We start from the raw sequence: 24620 nt of genomic DNA on the forward strand, positions 1-24620 counted from the left end.
GTAGCTGAAGGAGAATATTGCATCAGTCATGAGAACCTTAAACTAGAATGGACCTTTACAAACACTTTCAGCAGTACATTCTAGCTCTCTGCATATTTCAGAACTGCATGTCTTCTAAAGATGGTGCTTATTAATCAACCAAAGGAAGGGAAGTGGAGACAGGAAGTTACACTTGTAACATCTTCCTTAATTGGTCTTAAAATACCAGAGGTGGACATAACACTGACAGTATCAGAACCACCAATGATTCTGGACTAGCAAGGGAATCAAGTGAAAATAGTTTGTTTCCTCCCCTTCGCTCCAAAGCGATTAGCTACCCAGGTCTGGTGTAGAGTTAAGGCATCTCTGCATCTTTAATTGCTGCCTTTAGTTCAGCGTATGAACCTATGTTTGTTTGCTGAGATTTAGTTAAATGCATTTAACTGTAAATTTCTATCCCATTAAATAGAAATTGCATATATTTAACTTGAATAACCTCACCGTAATTAACAGTTGTTCAGTTTGCCCTGGTACTGCACTGATACCATTTCAGTGCTATTGAGTAGTAACGTGACATGAGTAATCATTTCAGGTCATACCTATCTCTGCTTACGGATTTACAGAGGTACATTCTGCACATTGAGATACCCTGACCAGTAGATGCTGGACTTACAGGCAGATCATTGTAGGCAAATCTGATAGTGCTGCTGCTATCTAAGGTTGCCCGACATTTATTATAGAGGAAACTCTAGCGCCTCCCATGATTTGGAGCAGGAACTTGAAATTTGGCAGAGGTTATGGCCTTGTGAGGACTGTGCTTCTTGCCGTCCCTGAGAAAATCTGCTCAGATTTGTCCTACTTACAAGCATTTGAAAAATCAGTTCCGACATATTCAGTAGCAACTTGCTAGAGCTTTGCAGCTTAATTCCCTGACGTTTCTAGTCACACTGGGCGTGTTTCAGGCAGTGCTGCGGAGGACTAAGCAGAGCTTCCGTGTAGTTGAAATTCCCAGCAGTTCGACTGTGGTGGGTCCAGACACAGAAAATGAGAGCAGAGAGCTTGTCTCTTTGCTCTTAATGCCCCCCTTTTGTTCACACCCAGTCAGCGAAGAAGAGGAAGCCACCTGATTCGAATTGAGAGGGGGACCAAAGCCAGTGAGGGAGAGAGTACATTTAGGAGCCTGGGAATACCGAGACTGGAGGTTAATGGGAGTTGAAGAGGGGAACTGAGAACCAGAGGATGAGACACTGGCTGGACAAGGAGACTGAGACTGGGTATCAGTGGGTTAGGAGGGAGGGGAGCCAGATCTTGCAGGGAGTGGCTAGGCAAAGAGTGGGACATGGAGCTGGAATTGGAGGAGGCACTGAGATATTGGACGAGGTGTCTGGGGGAGGGAGACTGGGACTCGGAGTCAGCGAGGATGAGGAACAATGGGCAGAAGAGTCTGTGCCTACTAGACTACACTCCACTTCGGAGCTTGAAATAAACCCCACAATCGCTGAATCTCACTGTTCCTCTGCAGTCAGTAAGTATCTATGAAATCCTCTGGCAAAGAGTCTCACCCCTTTCTGCTACTGGTGCACACAGATGATTACAATCTGGTACTGCTGTTAGTTATGCCATTAGCACAAGAGCCAAGGTCTGTGTGGTGGATCTAAAAATTCCAACCCTGCTGATCTCCCTTGTGGGTGTCAATATGATGACACACAACGGAATGCTTTTTTGAAGAAAGGAAAGAGTACATTAAGAATGCAAAGTCAAGCACTCAGAAGTTAGGAAATGCCAGAACTAAGGTTGCCTGGGTAACCTTAATTTACCTCTTTGTGCAGATACATTATGATACTATCCTTAGTTACGTGATCACATAGTCTCTTTTCCACAGGAGCCCTGTTTCATTCAGTGCACAGAGTATCCCTGGCAATGGGATGTATACCCATTGTAACTGCTGGGACAGGCAGGCCTAAGCTCAGAGTTGTAGAGTCAGTTGTCTGAAGGATCGCTGTCTCATTTGTTGCAGAAGTTGTAAGGTGAATGAGGCAGGGGGTTGCAGGAAGAGAAAGGATGGGTAAGTAGTTAAGGCAGTTGAATGTTGCTCTGGGCAATTGAGTTCTATGCCTGCCTCTGTCACAGAATTTCCGTGTGATGCTATAGGCAAGTCACTTAAACCAAACTTTTCACAGGTAGCCACTAGCTGTGTGTTCCTCATTTTTTGGGTGCCTTTCTCTGGGTGCCTTACACCTATTCTGGGTGTCTGATTTGCAGGAGTGCTGAGCATTCATAACTGTAACTGAAGTCAGTGGGAGCAGTGCTTTGAACATATACAATGTTCTATAATACTACATACCCCGAAAAATCAGGTTTTCGGTGTCTCAAATTGGGTGCCCCAAATTAGCATGTGAAAGATGTGGAATTGCTCTCTTCCCCCTCCCCAGTGTCATTGCTATATATTAACCTATGAATGCTGATGTGTAATCGTTTTACTGACATTGATGTGAACTGGTCACTGAGGTGTAGTTCCTGTATAGCTGTGTTTCAGAGTAGCAGCCGTGTTAGTCTGTATCCACAAAAATGCATATGCATCCGAAGAAGTGGGCTGTAGTCCACGAAAGCTTATGCTCTAATAAATTTGTTAGTCTCTAAGGTGCCACAAGTACTCCTGTTCTTTTTGTGTATAGCTGTGGTGGTTGGTTAGAATTTCCTCTCTGAGTTTATTGATCTAGCTTAATAGGAGGCCGTGGGAAAAGCAAGCAGAAAAGCAACTTAGTAGAGCTAAATAAGGACACCTTCGTATACTCTTGAAAGACAATGAGGCAAGCGATTACCTTCAGTAATTGTCTCCAAGGCATTGCAAACCTTGTTTCTCTATGATGGGCACTGGGAGATGAAAAGAACACTAAAGGGTTAAAAAGCACTCCTAAGGGAGGCTACTTGTCAGCTACTGTCTCTAGAGAGAGGAGAGACTCTGTGGAGGGTGTCTAAAGAAGTGGAGCCAGGGAATGGTAAGCCTTAAGGAAAAGCTATGTGTGTACAGTCTGCTTTATTGGTTTTAAGAGATCTTTTTGCTGAAATGTCTTTAATCTAAAAATAAATAATACTTTGCTTTAAGGAAGCTGTCTGGTCCCTGTATTGATCATTGCCTTTGGTCTCCGAAGGGACAGAACTGCAAGATCTGAGCCTAGGTCACACCTGCTGAGGTGATAGGTTAATTCCAGGCGACTGCAACCCAGGGCCCAGTCTGGATGTGGAGGAATTTATGTGATTTCTCTTCTCTCCTCCCTCCCCCTCCACTCCCCAAGATGGTGGTAACCGCTTGATCCTGAGCGGGATAGATTAGGAGCAGTGTTTCCTCTAATTTTTTACGTCCATGTGCGGAATGAATTTTATGTGCACCAATATGGAGGTGATGTGTGGTGGGCGTGGGGCCGAGGGGTTCGGCGTGTCGGAGGGGGCTCAGAGCAGAGGGTTGGGGTACAGAAGGTAAGGGCTCCGGCTAGGGGTGAAGGCTCTGAGGTGGGGCCTGGATTGAGGAGGGGGCTCAGGACTGGGGCAGAGGGTTGGGGTGCAGGTTCTGGGGTGGGACTGGGGATGAGGAGGTTGGGGTGCAGGCTGTCCCAGGGCTGTGGTGGGGAGAGAGGACTCCCCCCAGCCCTCTCTCCGCAGCAGGTTGGGCGGGGCGCCTCTCACCCAGCCACGGCAGCTCCGGCGGGGCTGGGCCGGACTGGGGGAGGGGCTCCTCTCCCCACTTGCCTGCGCGGCCCTTAAGAGCCTGTTGCACGGTTTACAGGGAACATAAATCAGGAGGTGTCAGAGGTGCAGTTTGCCCAGTAACTATGACATAGTGTATACTTTTTACCTTAGTCTCTCTGTGCCTCCATTCCCCATCTGTAAATAGGGTTAGTATCCCCCTTATCTCATGGGGCGTTGTGAAAATAAATTAATGTTCGCAAAGCGCTGAGTCTCTAGTGATGAGCACAATAGACAATCCTGTGTGGAAACTAACAGTTCTGTATTTGGCACTAGTGTGACCACTACTGAAATACCATGTTCAGTTCTGGTGTCTACACTTCAAGAAAGATGCTGAAAAATTGCAGAGGGTTTAGAGAAAAGCCATGGGAGTGATTAAAGGACTTTAAATCAGGCCTGACAGTGAGAGACTCAAGGAACTCACTCTATTCTGCTTATCAAATAGGAGGTTAAGGGGTGATTTGATTCCCATATTTAAGTACCTGCATTGGGAACAGAAATTTGATGCAGGGCTCTTCGATATAGCAGAGGAAGGAATAGCGAGCTCCAATGGCTGGAAGTTGAAACTAGACAAATTCAGACTAGAAATAAGGTGCACATTTTTAAATGCATAAAATTTTAATTACAATTTTAATGTAATTAAACATTGGAACAACTTACCATGGGTTGTGATGGATCACTGGAAATTTTAAGATCAACACTGGATGTTTTTCTGAGCGCTTGTCTGCATGGCCCCACAGTGTGGTTCTATAGGGTGTTAGCTGTAGAGCGCTCTCATGTGCTTCACTCATAACTGCCTGTGTAGATCCTGCTGGTGAGAATGAAAAGGTACCTAGTGTGTGTTAATACAGTCCTATAAGACTACATTCAATACGAACTAGGTATGTTTTCATTTGTTCATAGGGCAGTTACAGCGCCACACATTAGGGCGCTGCACATTCACACCCTCATAGACCACACTGCAGTGCTCTGTAGACAAGCCCTTAAAAATGTGCTCTAGTTCAACCACAGCTGTTGGATGTGAGGCAGAAATTAATTCAGGGAAGTCCTATTGCCTGTGCGCAGGTGATTAGACTAGATGAACACACAGGACCTTCTGGCCATAAACGTCTGAGTCTGTGAATTCCTTATTTACTGCCCACTATTCAGACCCTGCTCTGGAGACAGAAGTAATATAACCTCCCTTCTCCTATTTGAAATTCCCCTGTTTATGCATCCAGGGGTCTCATTAGCCCTTCTACCCACAGTGTTGCACTGGGAGCCCATGGTTAGCTAGGTATCCACAATGATCCCTAAGTCTTTTTCAGAATCACTGCTTTCCAGGATAGGATCCCTCCCCTGCTTTGTATGGCTTCATTGTTTGTTCCTAGATGTATGACCTTACATTATGGCTACATTGAAATGTATATTGTTGGATTATACCTAATTTGCCACGCAATCCAGATTACTCTTTATCAGTGACATGTCATCTTCATTATTTACCACTCCCACAATCTGTGTCATCTGCAAACTTTATTATTGCTTTTGTTTTCTTCCAGGTCATTAATAAAAATATTATATAACATAGGGCCACGAACTGATCCATATGGGACTTTAAGAGAAACGCACCCCTTCGATGATTCCTCATTTATAATTTCATTTTGAGACCTCTGTGCCATGCTGACTTTGTATGTTATAGTTTCTTAATCAAAATGTTGTGCAGAACCCAATCAAATGCCTTGTAGAAGTCTTGAGTTTAACATCAACCAAACTTGTAATCCTATCAAAATGATAGTTTGACAAGATCTGTTTTACATAAACTCATGTTGATTGGCACTAATTATATTATCCTCTTCTAATTCTTTATTAATAGAGTTCCGTATCAGCTGTTCCATTATTTTGTCTGGGATCAAAGTCAGGCTCAGAGTCCTATAATTACCCAGGTCATCCCATTTACCCTTTTAAAATATTGGTACAACATTAGCTTTCTCACAGTCCTTTCGAGCTTCCCTAGTGTTGCAAGACTTACTGAAAATTAACATTAATGGTCCAGAGTTTCTTGGCTAGCTCTTTTAAAACTCTTGGATGCAAGTTATCCAAATCTGCTGACTTAAAGATGTCTAACTTTGGTAGGCGCTGTTTAACATCTTCGTTAGTTACAGTTGGAATGGAAAATACTTCATCGTGGCTGGTACATCTGGCTTTTTTCCAAATTCAAAACAAAAATATTTATAGAACCCGTCTGCCTCTTCTGCATTATTATCGATAACTCTACCATTTCCATCTAATAATGGACCAGTGCCATTCGCAGGGTTCCTTTTGTTCCCCTTCTGCTTTAAAAAACAATCAAACAAAAGCAAAAACAAAACAAAAACCCCTCTTTCTTACTGTCCTTAACTCTACTGGCCATAGAGTCTGTGTTCTTTTAACAATTTTCTATAATTTCTAACTTCTAACTTACATTAATTGCTATCAATTTCCCCTTTTTTCTGTGTCTCACAGATATAATTTTTATTATTGCTGCTCTCACTTCCCTTAACCAGGTTTGTTTTTTGGGCACCTAGCAAAATGTTCTTAAACCGTTCCCATTTATCATTCACATTTGTCATTCTCATTTTTCTGTTTAAACATGGATTCAGCAGGAGACAGGGGTGCACGGAGGCAGGAAAAAATAGTGAAATAGTTTGCACAGAAAAATTGAATTGTATTTCCTACTATTTGAGTGCTTGACTTTGCAACCTTAATGAGTTCTGTGTGTGTGTCCTCACCTGTGCGTGTGGATGCAATTTTATATATATTGTAATCCCTTAAGGGCAGATGGTGTCCAAGCCCAGGTTCTGAGCTAGGGAGAAAAGGAATGCAATCATTCCCTAGGCTCTGGGGTGGCAGTAGAGCTGTACCACAGCTGCTGTTACTACCTTGCGGCTGCAATAGCTTCTTTTCTCACTGTTTGCCGTTCCAACAAGGGATGCAGCCAGATTTGCCATGTCATTTTTGATGCCCTGGTCCTTCTGCATTCTAGGAGCCTTTTGAGAAAGGATCATCTAGGAGCTGCGATTCTGTGGCAGGCTTTGTGTGTAAATCCCCTATGCAGGTTCCCAGTATCCAACAATATCCCACTCCACCGACAGCTCTACTCTCAAGGCTCTTCCATGCCCGCCAAAAAAGCGGGAAGGGAGGAAGACGAGCACAAGGCTTGCCTATTAGGCAGCAATCCAATGACTAACTGCACACACTCGCTCCAGCAGTAAGCACGCTTCCCGTTGTGTATATTTGTATTGCACATTGGAACAAATGTGTAAATCTGATGGTGATGTATTTTAAGAAGGTGTATATTTAGCACACATTGGTGAACAATATCCTAGTGTAAACAACACAAGTTTGTAGCTTTAATTTGTGGTAGTTGGTCAAGGTAAACCTGAACTCCCCATTATGGTTTCCTTTCAGCCAGCTAATGTATTAAAACTAACAAACTGCCTTGTCTACACTAGGGTTTTAGCATGTGTTAAGACACGCCTTTTTTCCTAGTGAAGGCAAGGCTTTAGATTGGGAATATTTTCCTAAGAGCAGCGGAGAACTGATTGCTTGAGACATTTTAACGTGGAATTTTCTCCAGTGGTCAGTGTCTGATTCCGTTGAAGTCCATGGCATTTGCAGGCATGAAAAGAATCTGGCTCACTCTGCAGTAGCAGGATCTCCTCCCCCACACAGATAGTAGTAGTTAGGATGTATGTGTGACAAAAATCAAGGGGATGTGACTGAGTACAGGGTGTGGATCTGCTAAATTAGATGGCACTGATTTTACACAATCATTCTTCTGACCATAGAAGCACTTTGAATCTGGTTTAATTGAGTGCCTAGAGCATGAGGGTAACCATACGAAACTACATTCACAATGGTAATACTTTTAAAAGAAGGCATGAAAAACAGTGAACAGAATGACCATTGGGCTATCCGTATAGAAGCAATAAAGAGCTAATAATGGAATTTAATCCTCAGACAAAAAAAAACAGTGGGTAGATCTATACTACCGCTTAAGTCAATTTAACTTGCATCACTCGGGTGTGAAAAAGACACCCCCTCCCGGAGCAATGCAAGTTACAGCTATCTAAGCGCTGTCCATGCTGGTGCCATGTTGATGTGTAGTTGTACCTCAGTTTTGAAAATCTGGGTCTTAGTGTGATAATTAAAAGGAATACCTCAGTGAGAGAAATGGAGACAGTTTACTTCTCAGTTATTTCCAGATATCTGCAGACTTGGGAAGCCAGCTCTACGTCAGTTTCCTCCTTTTCACATTTGGAATCTTTCCTTTGCAACCTTTTGAGCTAGAAAACTTTGTTTCCTTTTTCAAAGGAAAACCACCCTTCCCCCCTTCCCCCCCCTGAATCTAACATAGGGGCCAGTTGCATATCTTAAGTAAAAAAAAGTTTATTCTGAAGAGCAGGTATTTTACACTGATGAATTAAAGAGAGGACAGTACTGTGACAGCTGGATTTGGAGTACACAGAATAGCTTTTTAAAGAATTCTGTACCAACTGCTTTGAATTGAGGAAAGCATCTTGCAATATGAATGAATGACCTAACTGAAGACTGAAATAGACATTGTTTTAATACAAATCCAATCTCTCATTTCTCTCTCCTTTCATTTCTTCACTCTTGCCCTTTCTCCATCCATCTCCACCTTGCAAAAAAGTCCTCCCCCCCTCAACTCACAAAATGAATGAGTAAAATAACCTCTGTACTCTTGACATCCTGCTTTTAAACAGGTAGGAATATTTTGTTTAACTTTTGAGGGAGCTGCTTAAGCTGACCCTTAAATTCTACAGGTTTGTCTCTCTTTTAGAAGGAGATATTTTTTTCCCAAATAAACCCCCTGAGGATTGATGCCTGTAATTGCAACATAAATAATATTCTGAACTTGAGACTTCATTTGGTCTGTGTGCCGTGATGAAAGCCAGCCTGCCAAAACATTGTCCGTTTATTTATGAACATTCTCTAGAACGACAATAAGGAGAGAGTATTTTTTATCCAAGTATCAGGTTTGCCTGAAAGTGCAGTGAGAGAAAACCCTTCCATGTACTGTTGAAAGTTCTGCAAGAACCAGAAGTCTTAACTCAAATAGTTGAACCAAAAGACTCAATTTCTCTCTGCTCTTGCTGGGACTTGGCTGAAAAGTCTAATTGTTTTATATAGCAGCTTTCATGCTGAGCTCAAACCTGCCAAATACTACACACTTTGGAGGAATATGCATGTCAGATTTACTGTTTTCTACAAAAAAAAAAAAAAAACACCCACTTAATACACACATAATCTGACTCGCACATTTTCAAGTGAAAATAAGCAGCCTTTACAGAGTGACTTGTTGGTTTATTTAAAATTCTGCTTTTTTGAGATATGCCAAGGATTGGAGAAAGGCAAAGAATACAGATCAACTGCATATTTCTTCCCTTTCAAAAACATCTGAGATGATCAGAACACACTGTGGCAACATGAACAAGTATCTTGAAAACTGCTAAATAGGAACTGCTTTTCATCTGGGTATCTGGACTCGACTGCACTTAATGCTGGCGAAAGAGGCAAGACAATTTGCAGTAACGTTGAGAAATCTTAACTTTCGGTCTCTCGGCAGTTCAATAAACTGTTCAGATTGTCATTACAGAGTTCAGAGAATCCAGGCCATTGGTGTATAATCAAAGCCATTTTATTAATAAATAAATAAAAATAAAGCTTTTTGTATATCCAGTTCACCACATCTTCTCTAGTTTTAAGACAAAGAATCAGTTTAAATATATCATTCCCAGGTTTACACCTTTGTTCCAGTGTGCAATACAAATAAACACAGTGGGAAAAGTGATCGCCGCTGAAGAGAGCAAGTGATGATCAGACCTAACAGACTTCATAATTTGTTACACAGATGTGAAGAGTCAAAATATCAAAACTGTGGTGAACGACCCATACGCCACTCCCAGGGTTATTGAAAACTTCCCTCAAATAGAATTTGTGGGCTTGAAAAATTTACCAGACTCAATGGAATAATTATCAGCTATTTTTAAAAGGCAGGTCTTAAGGCTAGGCGACCACACACTGTTCTGAAGAGTAAGCAGCACATTTTAAAGTTCAGTCAGGAGATAGCAACAGCTACTCTTACTGATACATCTCACATGTATGGAGACTGTCAAAATTTGGCTTAATTAGGGCATGGTTTAAACAGGGTAGTTTTGGTTTCAAGTCCAACTTGTGAAAACAAATGAATATGACAGACGTAACCAGAATATTTTAAGTCTTTTACAGTTGTGCATGTTTTTCACTTTCTGTCCCTTTTTGTTTCTGACTTCTCTCATTGTCTCCCTCTTGCCTTCTCACTTCCTTTCTTTCCTTCTCTGTAGGCACTGATGTTCTTTACATCGGCCCAGTGAAAGGTGAGCCCCACCTCATTAGGACTTTTGTCCCCGTCTTCTGTGATTTCTTTGGCTGTCTCCTTATTTTCCTACTCCTCTAAACTTTGACTTTCAAAATTCATAAGCAACAGATTACCTACGATTATTGTCTCCAGTAGTACCCCCAATGTGCTAGATGCTGTAGAAACATAAGCAGGCACAGTTCATACCCCTAAGAGTGGATTTCTGACAATTTTCACATGGGTTAAATGTAAAGTGAACTTTCTGTCTGTCTTGTTTATCAAGGATAGTTAAAATAGTTTAGCTTTTCATAGGAAAACAAGCATTGCAGTGTCTGGGTTTTTTTTAAGTCACAGGATTTTTAAAATCTATTTACTGTATTAGTTTTGCATTGAGTGTACAGAACACAAGCTAACTTCACATGTTTATTCCTGTTCTGTTAGGAAGCATATATTCAAGTCCAGGACTTTATAGCAAAACCATGACGCCCACCTATGATTCTCACGATGGAAGCCCTCTGTCTCCAACTTCAGCTTGGTTTGGAGATAGTGCTTTATCAGAAGGGAATCCTGGTATACTTGCTGTCAGCCAGCCAATTACATCCCCAGAAATCTTAGCAAAAATGTACAAGCCACAAGCACTTCTCGATAAAGCCAAGATCAACCAAGGGTGAGTTAAAGACATATATTAAAAACTTAAGCTGCATTCTTAAAATGCTTACAAAGACTCAACCAGACCTTTTTTTGTTATCTTATTGTTGACAACTTGCAGATGGCTGGATTCGTCGAGATCGCTCATGGAACAAGATGTGAAAGAAAATGAGGCCTTACTGCTCCGGTTCAAGTATTACAACTTCTTTGACTTGAATCCAAAGGTACTGAGTTATTTCTGTCTTGTACATATGTCCAAACGTTCAAAAAGTGGAGACCAGTGTCTGCATTCAGAATGCCTGCATGCCCATTTGTATGGGCAACTGCTCAGCTGCCGGTCTTTGAAAATGTGATCCTGTGTCTTACATTGTATGTATCATTTGAATCTGTTTGTTTACACATCAAGACTCTGCCAAATGAACAAAATCAGATGGTTGCCTGAGCATCTGTTAAGGGAATTCGGGTTGTTTCAGTGTCAAAGTGGTTTAGCGTTTAAATCTCAAGTAGAAATTTGGATGTAAAAATAAGTCTCGTGATGTTTATTCTCTTTTAATTTGATATGTTTGAAGTGTAAAGGGCCCCAGGCCGCCTTTTGCAGGTGCTTTATATGTGTGTGGTGTGTGTTTTTGTGTTTCGCTATAGTACGATGCAATCCGAATCAACCAGCTTTATGAGCAGTCTAAATGGGCTATTCTTTTAGAAGAAATAGAATGTACGGAAGAGGAAATGATGATGTTCGCAGCATTGCAGGTAAGAGACTGAGTCTTTTCAATTAAAAAAAACTCAGTTGCAATTTTGTAGCCTTCTATAGGCTTTAAATCAAGGGGTGGATTGAAGCTAAACTGCAGTGCAACTAGTTCATTAAAAGCCTTGCTCTATCTTTGTCAGGAAGCTGAACTTTCTGTTCTAATGAAACTTGGCTGGTTTCCTATTCTCTAGTGTTTACTTAAACTTTTTAGGTAATTTAAATATTTGCTTCATATTACTTCACATGAAAAGGAATTTAGATTATTTTCCCCAAAGTTGTTTGTATCTATCTTGACTCTTATTTTTGCCCTTTTAAAAAAAAAAATACAAGTAAGTACATTAGGTTACTGAACTGTATCTTTCTGGCTCTTTGCCCCTAGAACAGCTGGTGATAATCTGTGGGTTTCCTAGAACTATTTATTTATCTGTTGTGCAGAATATTATGTGCAAATTTGGCATAGGTAATACACCTGTGAATGCTTTTACCATTCATTTCCATAAGACTGATTGTAAACAGAGTCTAAGTGTGGTCCCAAGTCTGTCTGGCAGCCAGGCTGCTTCTCTCCTCCTCACCCATGCAGAAACATCCCTGGCCTAGCAGATCCGGGGCTATATGGATTTCAACCCATAGCGGTCATTTTGCAAAAAAGAATAAAGAAAGCAAGAATGTAAAAGTTCGTCCTCCAGTTTCCCTGTAAGAGCAACCCAAGATGCATGATGTTTGACATCCACTGTGACATTAACAGTTTCAGCTTTGTAGATTTAATTGTGGTATCGCTGTGGTAATTCTATCCTTTCTGGATTATAATACTTAGTCACAAGTTTCTGCCTTCAAAAATACTTATTGAATGAACACCAGAGAAAATAGCTCTCCCCTAGAAAGATCACTTCTATTTTAGGGTTTTGTACTGCCGCCCATTACCCTAGTGCCCGAGTGCCTGCTGCATAAAATAGATTGGGAGCAGCAAAGTCCCTAGTGGACTTCATGGAATTTCTGGCTCTCGTTCTTCCTCAGGTTATAGAAGGCTCTGCTTGGGGGTGTAGGATTTTTTTGTTTGTTTTTTCTGGTGCGGTAAAAGAGGGAGCAGATCATGCTATGAATGCCATTCTGGTTATGATTAAAAAAAAACTGTATCAAATAGATTTTGCAACATTTCCTGAAGCTGGTTAGACTCTGGATTTGTCAATACTCCTTTGGAAGTTCATTCCACAACCAGATCCCCCTCAGCTGAGATGCTTTGTGTGCTTTCTGCTGGGCTCTGTGATCTCTATTGACCCAGAGGAGCGACATAGCTGGAGATGCAGTCTCTAATGCAGCTGATCCATTAACTGCTTTGAAGAATTGCTTCTAGTATGGTAGATTTGTTCTAGATCTGAATGTTGTTTCTATGCCACTATCTTTAAGGAGCACGAATACTTTTCTGAATGTGCACAGTGCTGCTTTTATTGCAAGACAATACAAAGAAGGAATTTTAGATAGTAGCAGTTGCTGAAATGGCAATCCAGCCATTGTTTTTGTTATAATAATGAAGTGTGTTAGCAATACAAACACCGGTATAGTGTGGGTAGATGGCAAATACTTAGGAAACCAAGACTTTACTGCTGATATTGTGCAACTAAATGACCCCCCCCCCAACCCAAAAAAAATTACACAGACAATAAGGCAAAAATAGCAGGCCAAGTAAGGCTCAAAACTAGTTATGCTAAAACAAACATCCTTGAAACCCAGCCATCAAGCAGTAATATAAAATTAGAAGACAAAAATATCAAGAAAATAGAACAGTTTACATACCTGGCCAGCATCATATTGGCTATTGGAGACCTCAAGAAGGAAGTGACATCAAGGATAGGAAAGGCACCCCCAGCATTTATTAGACTCCACAAGATATGGAAATCAAAGATATACAGCGCTAGAACATAACCAAGGATTTTTAATGTAAACATAATCTCAGTGCTAGCATATGGCTGTGAGAGCTGGAGATCTACCAAAATATTAGATAGTAAACCAGATTCCTTTGAAAATAAGTGCCTAGAAAAGATTCTGGACACTGTTGGAAAGACTTCATCATCAATGGAGAGAGCTGAGAAATCACCAATCAGCAGCTCTTCAGGAATTGCTGGACATATTTGAGGCATGCACTGTACTGTGGATGCTAACCCACAGATTCCCTGTGAGGCTATCAAGTGGAAACCAACTGATGTGAAGAAACAAGGGTGCCGAAGAGAAAACTAAGACCCCTAGCAGGCAGGGCAGAACAGTTGATCTCTCAACACCTTAGAGCAGATGGAAGCAGCCACAAATGACAAAGATGAATGAAAGAGACTAGTTTCCACCCTGAGCCCCAATATTTGTTTGGGAAGTATGTGATAAGACCAGCCATTTACACTTCAAGTTTGCATTTCCCATTGCACCTTTCTGGTATAGAATGAGTAACTGGATAAACTTTGTAGTAGCCTAAAATAAATTATTAGGTTGTCGTTTGGGGTTTTTTTGGTTATGTCTGTCCTGCAAAATCCAGAGAAGACTAAAACAAGAGTTGAGATGTGCCTATGTCTACACGGAGTACAACTCTGGTTTGTAACTAGGTCATGCTTTACTCATTGGACCCTATTACAAAGTCCATGTTTGAGGTGTCTGCACAGCAGCCTTTTCACAACAAACTCACATGTCAGCTGGGCTTGCATGTTCAGTTATCACACAATCTAATTGAGCTTTTCCCAAAATAAACTGGGACAAGCAATCTGGTTGCCATCCCGTACTGCCTGGGAGATAGAGCTCCCAGAATTCACAGAGCAGCACTTGAGGCAGGCAGTGCATTCTGAGATGTTCTGTCACACAGAAAGCTAGAAGGGATGAGGCTCATCCAGACTAGTTTCATTAGCACTATACAGCAAAGTGTTTTATGGTTACACAAAGAGCTTTATGCCATCGTCTGCCACACGTTAACCATGTTATCTGGACCCATAGAGCCAACTATGTCATTCGTGTACTATAAACTGAGTAGGGAAGGATGGGTTTGTGATTAAAACCCTGGATTGGGTTCAGTTTCTGACTCAGTCATGGTTTCCCTGTGATCCTGGCCAAATCACTTCCGGTGGAATTTTCAGAAGCACTTAGCATTGGCCTGACTCTGCTCCCACTGAAGTTAATAGTAAATCTCCTATTGACTGCAGTGGGAGCTGAGTTAGGCCAATGCGGAGCATGCTTTAGAAATCCCACCCATAAGCTCTGTGCTTCAGACCTCCATCTGTAAACTCTGTTGTACTGGTGATAGAATGTAGCCTGTTTTTGTAACTGGCTAGTCCATTGTTTGCCCAGTAGAGTCTACGGAAGTTTGTGCAGTTGTGCTTGTAGTATAATGTTTTAAATGGGAGCATAGGGCAATAACATAGCTGTATTATCTTCTGGTTACTGTAATGTAGAACACCATAGCACTCAATCTAAAATGGATTGCCAGCCTCTTCTCCGAATGTTGTTGCTGTGGTCATGCAAAGTGTGATCCCTGTGGCTCCCCTATTGTACCATGGTTTTCTTTTTGTTTTTTCCTTACAGCTATTTAAGTGGATGACAATGAATGTGACAATAGTGAGATTTCTGCTAGGTCAGATAAGTGTTTTATTATTCTGTTAAATTTAAGTACAGTGTATTTTAAAATCAGCAAGGTCTCTAACTTGTGTTTCAGTACCACATCAACAAACTATCAATCATGTCATCAGAAAATCACTTGAACAACAGTGACAAAGAAGTTGATGAAGTTGACGCTGCCCTGTCTGATTTGGAAATTACTTTAGAAGGTGGTAAAACATCAACGACTCTGGTAAGAGTTAATGACGTCTTAAAGTTGAATAAATGCTTGTGATCTGGCAGACTTAACAGTGGGACTATAGGAAGTTTGCTGATGAAGCAACGTTCCTTCTTTGGTCTCTTCTTATTTGTCTCCTCTCTGCACTAAATAGGCCAAATCTTTTCCATGCCTCTGATCGTTTCTGCTGCCCCTCCCTGGACACTGTTTCTGCTGTACTGGATATAAGAAGGGTTGATGAGAACTAAGCATAGGGTTGCCACGTAGTGTGAAGGTGTAGTATTTTTGGCATTGTGCTCTGACCCTTAATGCAATATAATACTCTTTGACCAACACTGTTATTGAGCAGATGATTTCACTGAGCTGTTCCGATACCTCCTTTCTCTGTCCTGAGTATTTACAGTTAACTTAGAACCCATTGACATGCATCATTAGCTCAAGTTGTTTGTTCTAATGTGTATCCCTTTACACCGAATGTTACCCGTCATAATGCCCAGTCAGCTAGCATATAAAAGATCCTCCTGTAGAAACCAAGTATAACAATACATTTGTGGCTATGGCAACAAACTGTGAGGCATGAAGATTATTAGATTCTAATCCACTATGAACCACAGGTTGCCTGTGTGACCACAAACGAGTCACAGTGGCCTCCTTAAACTTTAGCTTACCCAGCTGGAAAACTGGGCGAAGTAGGGCCTCGCTAAAACTTGAGCCATTATACGTGTGAAATACAGCAGTGTCAAGGACAACTCAAATGGAATACATGAATTTCTGTTTCTTCTAATTGCTTAAAAAATACTCAGTTCTGAATAGATTTGGTTTTTCTTCCACTATTCCTTAGTTAAAGAACAAAGCTTTACAGTGCCAAAAATATAAATTCTAAAACTTCTGAAACACAGTAATATTGTAGTAATATGGCTCTTCCATAGAACAGCCCTGTGAAAGAAGAATTAAGGCCAAATACCTAAACTTTTCAAGATCGGCATCTTCCTTCAGAGGAACAACTCCAGTCAGTGGAGCATCACACACTTATGCCGGGTCTGAATTCACGTGTTTATGTTCTAACCTTTTCAAGACATAAAAGACCGAAACCTTCAAATTTTGTTTTATTTTTCTCTTTTAGCAGCCATCTTAAGTATATTTTTAAACTATTTGTAGTGATCTTTGAAGTTAACATGGATTTTTTTTTTTTTTTTTTTTTGCTTGCTAAAGTATCGTTATTGATAACAGAGCTTTAGAAGTATTAACTTGTGCTGCTTCTGATGGATGTACAGTGGGAAGAAGAAAATTGTCAGATGCTATATAAATAGTGGCTTTTTAATAGGAGGAATCTTCAGATTTCAGTGCCACTGAAAGTGATTTAAACCATAATATTGAGGAGCCTACCCTGCCAGATAAGAATTAATTAAGAAATTTGGAAATGACACATTGGTTGAGACTGTCCATTTAGTATCTGCCTCGGGATGAATATTTTTTTTGTTTTTTGTTAATCTGAAATCCATAGATATGTTCTAGGGATATAGTCAAATGTGAAAATACTGAAAGATTGCCATTTTAAACAATTCGAAAGCAATTAAGAACCCTCTGATATTTTAAAGCAGCATCCTTTATTTTTTTTTGGCTCGGATTCAAGGAAAAAGCAGTGAAGTCATAAAGAACCTATGCTTATTCTCAAACACCAGTCCAGTCCTAAACTACTTCAATTGTGTGTGTGCAGAATCGACTCCAGAATTTCAAGTGCAGTACTGACCTTTTAAAAACCTATATTAATGAGTCAATTGTCTCCTCCTACTTGTGTGTTGAGAAAAGAGTTTCAAAGCAGCACTTCTTTGGAGTGAATTTTCTTCTCTTTCTCAGTCTGTGAAATAAACTGTAGTCTAATAAAGTAGACTGATCTGTGAGACCTTGACATTTGACAATGAAGTTTTATCAAGCTTTTTTCCCCCTCATCACTGAGGAAATTGCCTTTGAGTAATTGCATGGCATTGTCCTATAAACTGAATCACTGTCCCCAGTGCCCTGTTTTCGGATCCTCCCATCCTAGAACTGAGTCTTGTATCTGGCAGACAAATCAAATGAATGATCTTTTATTTTCAGGGTGACATCACTTCGATTCCTGAGCTTGCCGACTACATTAAAGTGTTCAAGTAAGTACTGATGGGAAGAGGCGCTTGTGAAACAGATGTCAATGAATAAATAATGACAGTACTGCATAATTCCCTTTCTACCCTGCTGTCTGGATTCTTTGCGGCACGCCACTGCTTGGGTTTGTGTGAAATGTCTTCTAACACATTGACTTCATAGCTGCAGTCTAGCTAAAATACCACAGTGCTCCAGATATTAAAACTTCCTGTTTATTTCCACTTTATTTTGCACCTATCCTATACACTGGCCACTTAATGTTAGCTTTACTACATTTTTTAGTACAGTGATTCAGTTCTTCAAATGTATAACTGCTGTCTTTCATTGCTCCATGCCCCTCCCCATCCTTCCCCCCCATACCCCACTGGAGTTGGGGGAGGGGACATGCTTTGGCTACTCTTCACCAGTAGCTGGTGCTGAAATGTTTATATTCTGTTATGCCAGTAAGTTAATCAAGCTATCCTAAAATTAGTACTGTCATGTAACTAGAAACCTTACTCAAGTGCTTTTCTTGGTTTGAGAGACTAGATGAATAATAAACAAGCGTCCTTCTGATCTGCCTGTTCTGTTCTGGCTGCCAAAAGGAGCCTCTTCCAGCTCATGGAGAGCTTTTTTAGTTATAAATTGGATCATGGTATGTGGAAACTGGGACTAGTCATGTTTGAATCTTGACTAATATTTTGGCAGTCAGGGCCGTCTCTTGCAATTTAGTGTGCACTGCGTTAGGGAGATGATGAAAGTTCTGGAATCTTTGCATTGAACTTAATGAGACTTCATGGGTTAGGCACAGAAGAAAAGCAACTGCATGAGAACAGGGTTGTAATTAACCTTTATTTTGTAATGGTTTGTTTTCTTGAACCATAGCCTGTCATCTGTTTACTGAAAAAGTTTTTGTCCATCTTGTAATGCATATTTATCAAGTTTACTATAGTACCTGACTCAGTCTTGGTCTCTGGTGTATTTTGATTACTAGAGCACAGTTTCAGGACTAGTGTGTCTATCCAGCTATGTGAATTCTTTTTAAAAGAGAGAGTCTGTTTTTGATACAGTTTGACATACTTAATTGTGAATAAAAAAGGCATAACTTGGGAAGCTAGCTGATTGGCTAACTAGAGCTCTAGTTGTGGGACAAACCTCGTTTATCTTTTGGAAGGTGTTAGACTCACTAGACTCTCTTGGATCCATGTGCCTAGGGAAAGAGGAGGTGAATATTTAAATTGATTTTTTTTAATATACAGAAAGGTTAAACAAATCTAGAAAAATCTATAAGACCAAGCACTGGGTGGCCTAGGATCCTAAATTCTCCAGACCTTGATATAATCATCATCTTTGTATTCGCTTGAGTTACAGCATCTGCTTCATTTTCAGTAAAAATTTGTTGCTGCAGTTTGAACGAACCGGGGCTTTGTTTCTTTAGCCTTCCACCAAAGAGAAAGCCAAGTGTGTCTGAGGTGCTGAGAATGGCTTCAGCTCAAGCTGCCACTACTCAACAGGCAGTAGATGATATAGATTGAAACCGAGGTGTGTTCCTATAGGCATCTGGTTTCCTAAATAGAATACAGAAGCTCCCCAACTTACGCAAGCGGTCCATTCCAGAACGCCTTGTGTAAGTCGAATTTTGCGTAAGTCGGGAACGTATCTCCGACAATTATGCGCAAAAAAAAAAGGGTACAGAACTTTTTGCGTAAGTGCGAATTTCTGTAAGTTGGGTTTGCGTAACCCAGGGAGCATCTGTATCTTAATTGTAAAGGACTCACCTCACCTATAAAGAGACTGGAGTGTATGTGAGAACTTATTTTAAAAAAATGGGGCCAGGCAGTATGTTATAAGAAACCTATTGAAATGACTCTGTGTATAAATTGGCCCTGTCTTGGATGGGACATGTCCTTTGCATTCTTCGGGCATGTTTTACAGTGTAGAAGTTGCAATACTAATTCATGAAAGAAGCACTGTTGTCTCTGGGGCTTGAGAGACTTATCTCACACCTACCAGCCTGATGACTAAGCTTAGTAGCCCACGTGCCCTGCCTTGCCACTTGCAGGTTAAAGGAATAAAATGAGGGTTGCAAAGGGAAACGTGGATCAAGGCACGCAGACAAACGATGGAAAAACCTGCTCGCTCTTCTTCTCTGGCTAGAGGCTGAACATCTTAAAATGAAAACTGAGGAGGGCGGTGGCAAACTTTTTGAAACTGAGCCGCCTTTCCCACAACCACACACAGGGCTATTGTGGTATCTTAGAACTTGAGGATGGAGAAAACTGGTGAAGGCAAAATCTGAATGAGACCAGACATCTGCTCATCCCGAAACCAAAACGTCATTTAAATGTTTGGGAACAAATCATTGAGACAGCTGGGCCTCCTGACTTCCTCCTAACCCTTCCCCCGCATTTCCAGGCTTCCTCCAGTACCAAGAACTTCTCACTCCCTACAGGCGTTAGACTTGACAGGAGGAGTCAGTTGTTTTCCTGCTGTTTCCTGGGCATTTCCTCTTTACATTTCACGTGTTGGGAATTGAACAGTGCAGTCCATGGCTTATTGAGTGCCATAGTGCTCTCTACCCTTAAAATGGAGGCAGCAGGAGAAGCAGAGAAGTAGCTGGTGACTCGTGGGAGGGTCACAAAGGGTCAAGTGCCCCCCCCCCCCAGCAGTCAAGTGGTCCCCCCAGCAGCCAGCTCCGGGCTGGAAGGTGAAGGGGCGGGGCCAGAGCCTCTTCCAGCCACGCTCCCTGGTCCAGCGCAGCATCCCGGATGACTGAGAGTGCCTGGCTACAGCAGTAGCAGGCTGCCCCCTGCCCAGGCTCCGCTTTTGAGGACAGTGGCTGAGTGAGCCGGAGGGGGGCCCCCCTCGGCATGTTCCGAGTCGGCTCCTGTCCCCAAAAGCTGCTGCTCCTCCCCAGCCAAGCTGCAGGCGCTCTCCCAGCCAGCTGCTGCTGCGCCTAGAGCATACTGGCTGCAAGAGAGCCTGACTGGGGAGGGGCAGCAGCCCGCTCCCTGCCCAGGCTCCGCTTCTAGGAACAGACGCTAACTCTGAGCATGCTGGGAGGTACTTGATTCACTGGAGTGAAATGTAAAATCCAGTGCGGTGGGGATTAGAATTCTGTGGGTTTCACTCATGTGGATGGCTGCTTCCACATCTCCTTGTGGCTTGGTGGAACACAATATCATGAAGGGCTTCTGTGGACCAGCTGCCATTTGCTGAGTGAAGTGGCCGGTTGTGGAGCTAGCATCCATGACTCCCACAGAGAGGGAACAGAAACCTTTCACTAGACCGACCCCTTTGTAAGGGGCAAGCAAGAGAGACCGCTGTAATAAACCATCGGAGATCAGGTGCCGAAAAGAGATTACATATGGTTGGCTGCTGCTATTTTGTTTAACAAGCATCGTGATTTTTAATTAAATATCAAAGCATTAACTTTCAAAGTAATAAATAACTTTCTTTTAATATTACAGAAGAAAAAACTTTTTTCCATGATTCATGGAAGCTTCTTTTTATAGGCATTGTTAGTGGGAGCTACCCTGACACTTGTCCCCTATGGAAGTACTTGGATTCAAAAGTCCAAGCTAGTAACCTTATTTTATTTTTCTTGAACAAATCTTCTCTGTAAGAGGGTAATGGAAAACAAGCGTACATATAATTGTGCAACTCAGTTACTGATCCAGTGGGATCACTCATGCATCCGTTTGTTTACTGTACATCATTGTAAGGTGGGGGTTTTAAATCCTGCGGAAGCAAGACTTGGTTGGGGAGGTAAGCAAAGGGACAATCTGCGTATTCTGAATATAAGAACCAGGGGCGGCTCTATGTATTTTGCCAACCCAAGCACGGCAGTCAGGCGGCCTTCGGTGGCATGCCTGCGGGAGGTCCGCCGGTTCCCCGTCTTCAGTGTACCCGCCGCCGAAGCCACGGGACTGGCGGACCTCCTGCAGGCATACCGCCGAAGGCAGCCTGACTGCTGCCCTCACGGCGACCGGCAGGCCGCCCCCGGCATGCGCTTGGTGCGCTGGTGCCTGGAGCCGCCCCTGATAAGAACTTCAATATGAGACCTGTTCAAAGTACAGAAGATCAGCTTAAGAGCCTAGCTACCTGCGGTGTCCCTTAAACTAAGCACTGTTACCCAAGTGAATTGCAGATCTAATGTAGTAATATCATCAACCTGTCTGGCAGGCCTAAGAAACTGACGCTAAAAGGTTACAAGCAATACTGGTGCACCTTCAAAGATACATCCATTTCCTGCTATAAAAGCAAAGATGAATCCAGTGGGACTCCAGCTCACCAAATGAACTTAAGAGGTAAGAGAGACACATGCCGTTCTAGTAACGTTATCCAAACAAGTCTGTCATTGTCACCATTTATTTCTACATTCATTTCTTTTGCATTACACTTCAGATGTCATTCTAGTGTTGAGTATTAAAGGAAAAGTGACTGAGGTTTCTAAGTATGATGTAAAAATACACTTCTAAATAAGCGATTGTGGTAATAGCATAAATAATGCTGTATGGATCAGAAGGCTTGTGGAAAACTTAGCCTCGGGTGACCAGACGTCCCGATATTTAGTTGTTTTTCCCGCGTCCCAACCGATGTCCATTTGTCCCGATGTTTTGGCTCGGGGCTAGAGGAGTACATTGGTGAGCACTCACCTGGGGTCCGAGCGGTGCTATTTGGGGTGGCTTCTAGGAAACAACAGGCAACAGGACCCTGCGGTCCCTAGGCACACGGGTGGCCGTGGGGATTTCTGCATGCTGCACCTACCACAAGCGCTGTCTCCATCGCGGCCAATGGGAGCTGCGGGCGCGGACAGGGCGCAGACCCCCCTGGGCTGACCCTGACCCTGGGGCACGGCGTGCTACTCATGTAAGTCCCACCCCCATAGCTTCCAGCCAATGGCGGCAGCTGGAGCCAGTGCTTGTGGCAGGCGCAGCACATGGAGTGGAGACCCCGCTGTCCGCCGCTGACCTTAGGAGCCAGAGGAACCTGCAGGTGCTTCCCAGTGGGTGGGAACCATCCCCCAGGTAAGCGGCGGGGCTGCAGCTGGGGCACTGTGCCTGCAGTTGGGCTGCAAGCGGGAGCCAGGGCCGTGTGCTTGTGGCGGAAGCCGGGGCCCTGCACCCCAACCCGCGCCAGGGCTGTGTCCCGATCCGGGGCCGTGCGACCCCAACCCGCAGCTTCCTCAAGCTTTGTATCCCCCTTCCCTCATGGCTCCAGTGGGAGGTGTGGGAGGTGAGCCTGTTGCTGCCCCCCCATGTATCCTGATATTTTGTTCTTGTCATCTGGTCACCCTAACTTAGCCTGTTTTCACACAGTAAAAATATTCAGAGTTCACTGTTGAGATCTGCATTTATTTTAATTGATGGTTCGTGTGTCTGGCTTTTAGAGTGAAGCAAAAATAAGTTAGAGCATATAGGAGCTATAAATTTGTAATCCTATTTATTTATTTTTTTTGGTGATGGATTTATTGAAATAAACAAGTTTAGACTTCAGCAAATGAGTTGTAAATAGCAATATTTTCTCTTCAAATGCAACCTTTCTTCCTCTCCCCTGTTATGTAAGCACACAAGTCTTAGGGCACGTCTTCACTGGCAACGTTAAAGCACTGCGGCTCTTTAACATGCTTGTGTAGTCACAGCACAGCGCTGAGCGAGCTCTCCCAGCGCTCTAAAAAAACCACCTCCACGAGGGGCGTAGCTACTACCAGCGCTGGTGCACTGTCTACACTGGCACATTACAGCGCTGAAACTTGCAGCGCTCCAGGGGTGTTTTTTCACACCCCTGAGCGAGAAAGTTGCAGCACTGTGAAGTGCCAGTGTAGACAAGCCCTTACTCAAACACAGTCTGCAAGACCTGCACATTACGTTTAAAATTCCTAAGGCTGCTGGCCTTTCTTATATTCAGCAGTCAACTATTCCAGCTCAGAGGGCTATGGAACAGCAGAAGCTACTGACAGCTTTAATTTTTTACCGTGAAGGCAACAACAGACAGGCTGCCAAATGACCTCAGACTATAGTTACGGAGATGTGTAGCCTGGAATACCTTTTTGGGAGCTTTTGACGTTGCTGCTTCTGACTGCATTTTAAAAGAATCTTGGAGACTGAGTTGAAATGAAGCCCACGTTAACTTGGATGTTTTCAAGAAACTGGAGTTCTCAAAATGCCTAACATCTAATATAAACGTTTTAAGACTTTTCAGCAACCAAATTTGAAGAAAGCTAGCGCCTCACTGCTGAAGATATAAGCAGCCCACCCAACCTGACCCCTGGTTTTGCAGTTATAAGAGAATTATTAGACTAGGTAATTCCATTCCAAATTTTAGTCCATTTGAGAGGAAATGAAGGGTCAAGCAAATTGTGTAATGCCAAATTTAATTGAACTTGTATCGTGTTTTTGTTGTTCTCCCTCAAAATAGATCTTGCTTTTCATTTTTCCTTCCATCGTCTTGGAAACGATTCACCACAGAAGCTGAAATGTTATAGCCTAGATTGTAATTTAAACCGTTGCTAAATCCCGCAATGTGCTCTTACGTTATCTGCAGTACCACACCCTTTGCAACCAGGCAGACAGCTCTGGCTTTAGTTGCAAGACATCAGCTTACTCCTAACACCATGTTTTGTACTTTTTCCTCTGATTTCCCTTAATTTTTTTACCGGCTTTAAAAACAAAGCATGGTGTACATTCTTCAGCCAGGTTATAACACATCATATCCCTGGGACACTGTTTTAATACTATTAGACTGGAGTGGTTATTTTTTTAGAGCACGTGTCTCCATACACACTAAACACTAGCTCTTTTGTTACAGGGTGCGAGGTTACTCCTGATGTAAACATCTCTGGTCAGAAGTTTAATATCAAACTTCTGATTCCAGTTGCAGATGGTATGAATGAAATCTGGCTTCGCTGTGATAATGTAAGTCTGTGATTGGCATTGTGTTTTCTCGTTGCCCCGAACATACTCCTCCACCACAGCTTGCGTTTTGATAGGCGGCTCATATTCTTTTGAGAGACACACAGCATTGTGTGTATATAGATGTAATGTACAAGACTGGCCCTTACTCCTTTTCCTTATGTACCGTTGTTATATCCTACACTTTGGTCGGGTTTTTGGCTCATTGTAAGTCTCTTAGTATGTTTCAGTTCGATTCTTGTACTGAAAAATTCGACAGAGCTTTGAACAGAAAAAAGAAAGATT

At 42.4% G+C, this 24620-nt stretch overlaps 1 protein-coding gene across 22 annotated transcripts in view; it reads left to right on the forward strand.

The window, feature by feature from the left end:
- FERMT2 (FERM domain containing kindlin 2) overlaps positions 1 to 24620 on the forward strand; it is a 99047-nt gene that overhangs the window by 66473 nt on the left and 7954 nt on the right. For 11 of the 22 annotated variants that reach the window (XM_005290234.5, XM_024105488.3, XM_024105490.3 and 8 more), the window contains 8 exons: positions 10089 to 10121; positions 10544 to 10769; positions 10872 to 10974; positions 11393 to 11500; positions 15181 to 15315; positions 17398 to 17447; positions 21607 to 21731; positions 24232 to 24338. In XM_005290234.5, coding sequence (XP_005290291.1) covers positions 10089 to 10121; positions 10544 to 10769; positions 10872 to 10974; positions 11393 to 11500; positions 15181 to 15315; positions 17398 to 17447; positions 21607 to 21731; positions 24232 to 24338 — 887 coding nt within the window. The remainder of the gene's footprint in view (positions 1 to 10088; positions 10122 to 10543; positions 10770 to 10871; positions 10975 to 11392; positions 11501 to 15180; positions 15316 to 17397; positions 17448 to 21606; positions 21732 to 24231; positions 24339 to 24620) is intronic. The other 11 variants (XM_005290235.5, XM_024105489.3, XM_065593923.1 and 8 more) reach the window with 1 other exon arrangement.

The sequence above is a fragment of the Chrysemys picta genome, chromosome 4 (genome assembly GCF_011386835.1).
Source record: "Chrysemys picta bellii isolate R12L10 chromosome 4, ASM1138683v2, whole genome shotgun sequence".
Classification (NCBI taxonomy): domain Eukaryota; kingdom Metazoa; phylum Chordata; order Testudines; family Emydidae; genus Chrysemys; species Chrysemys picta.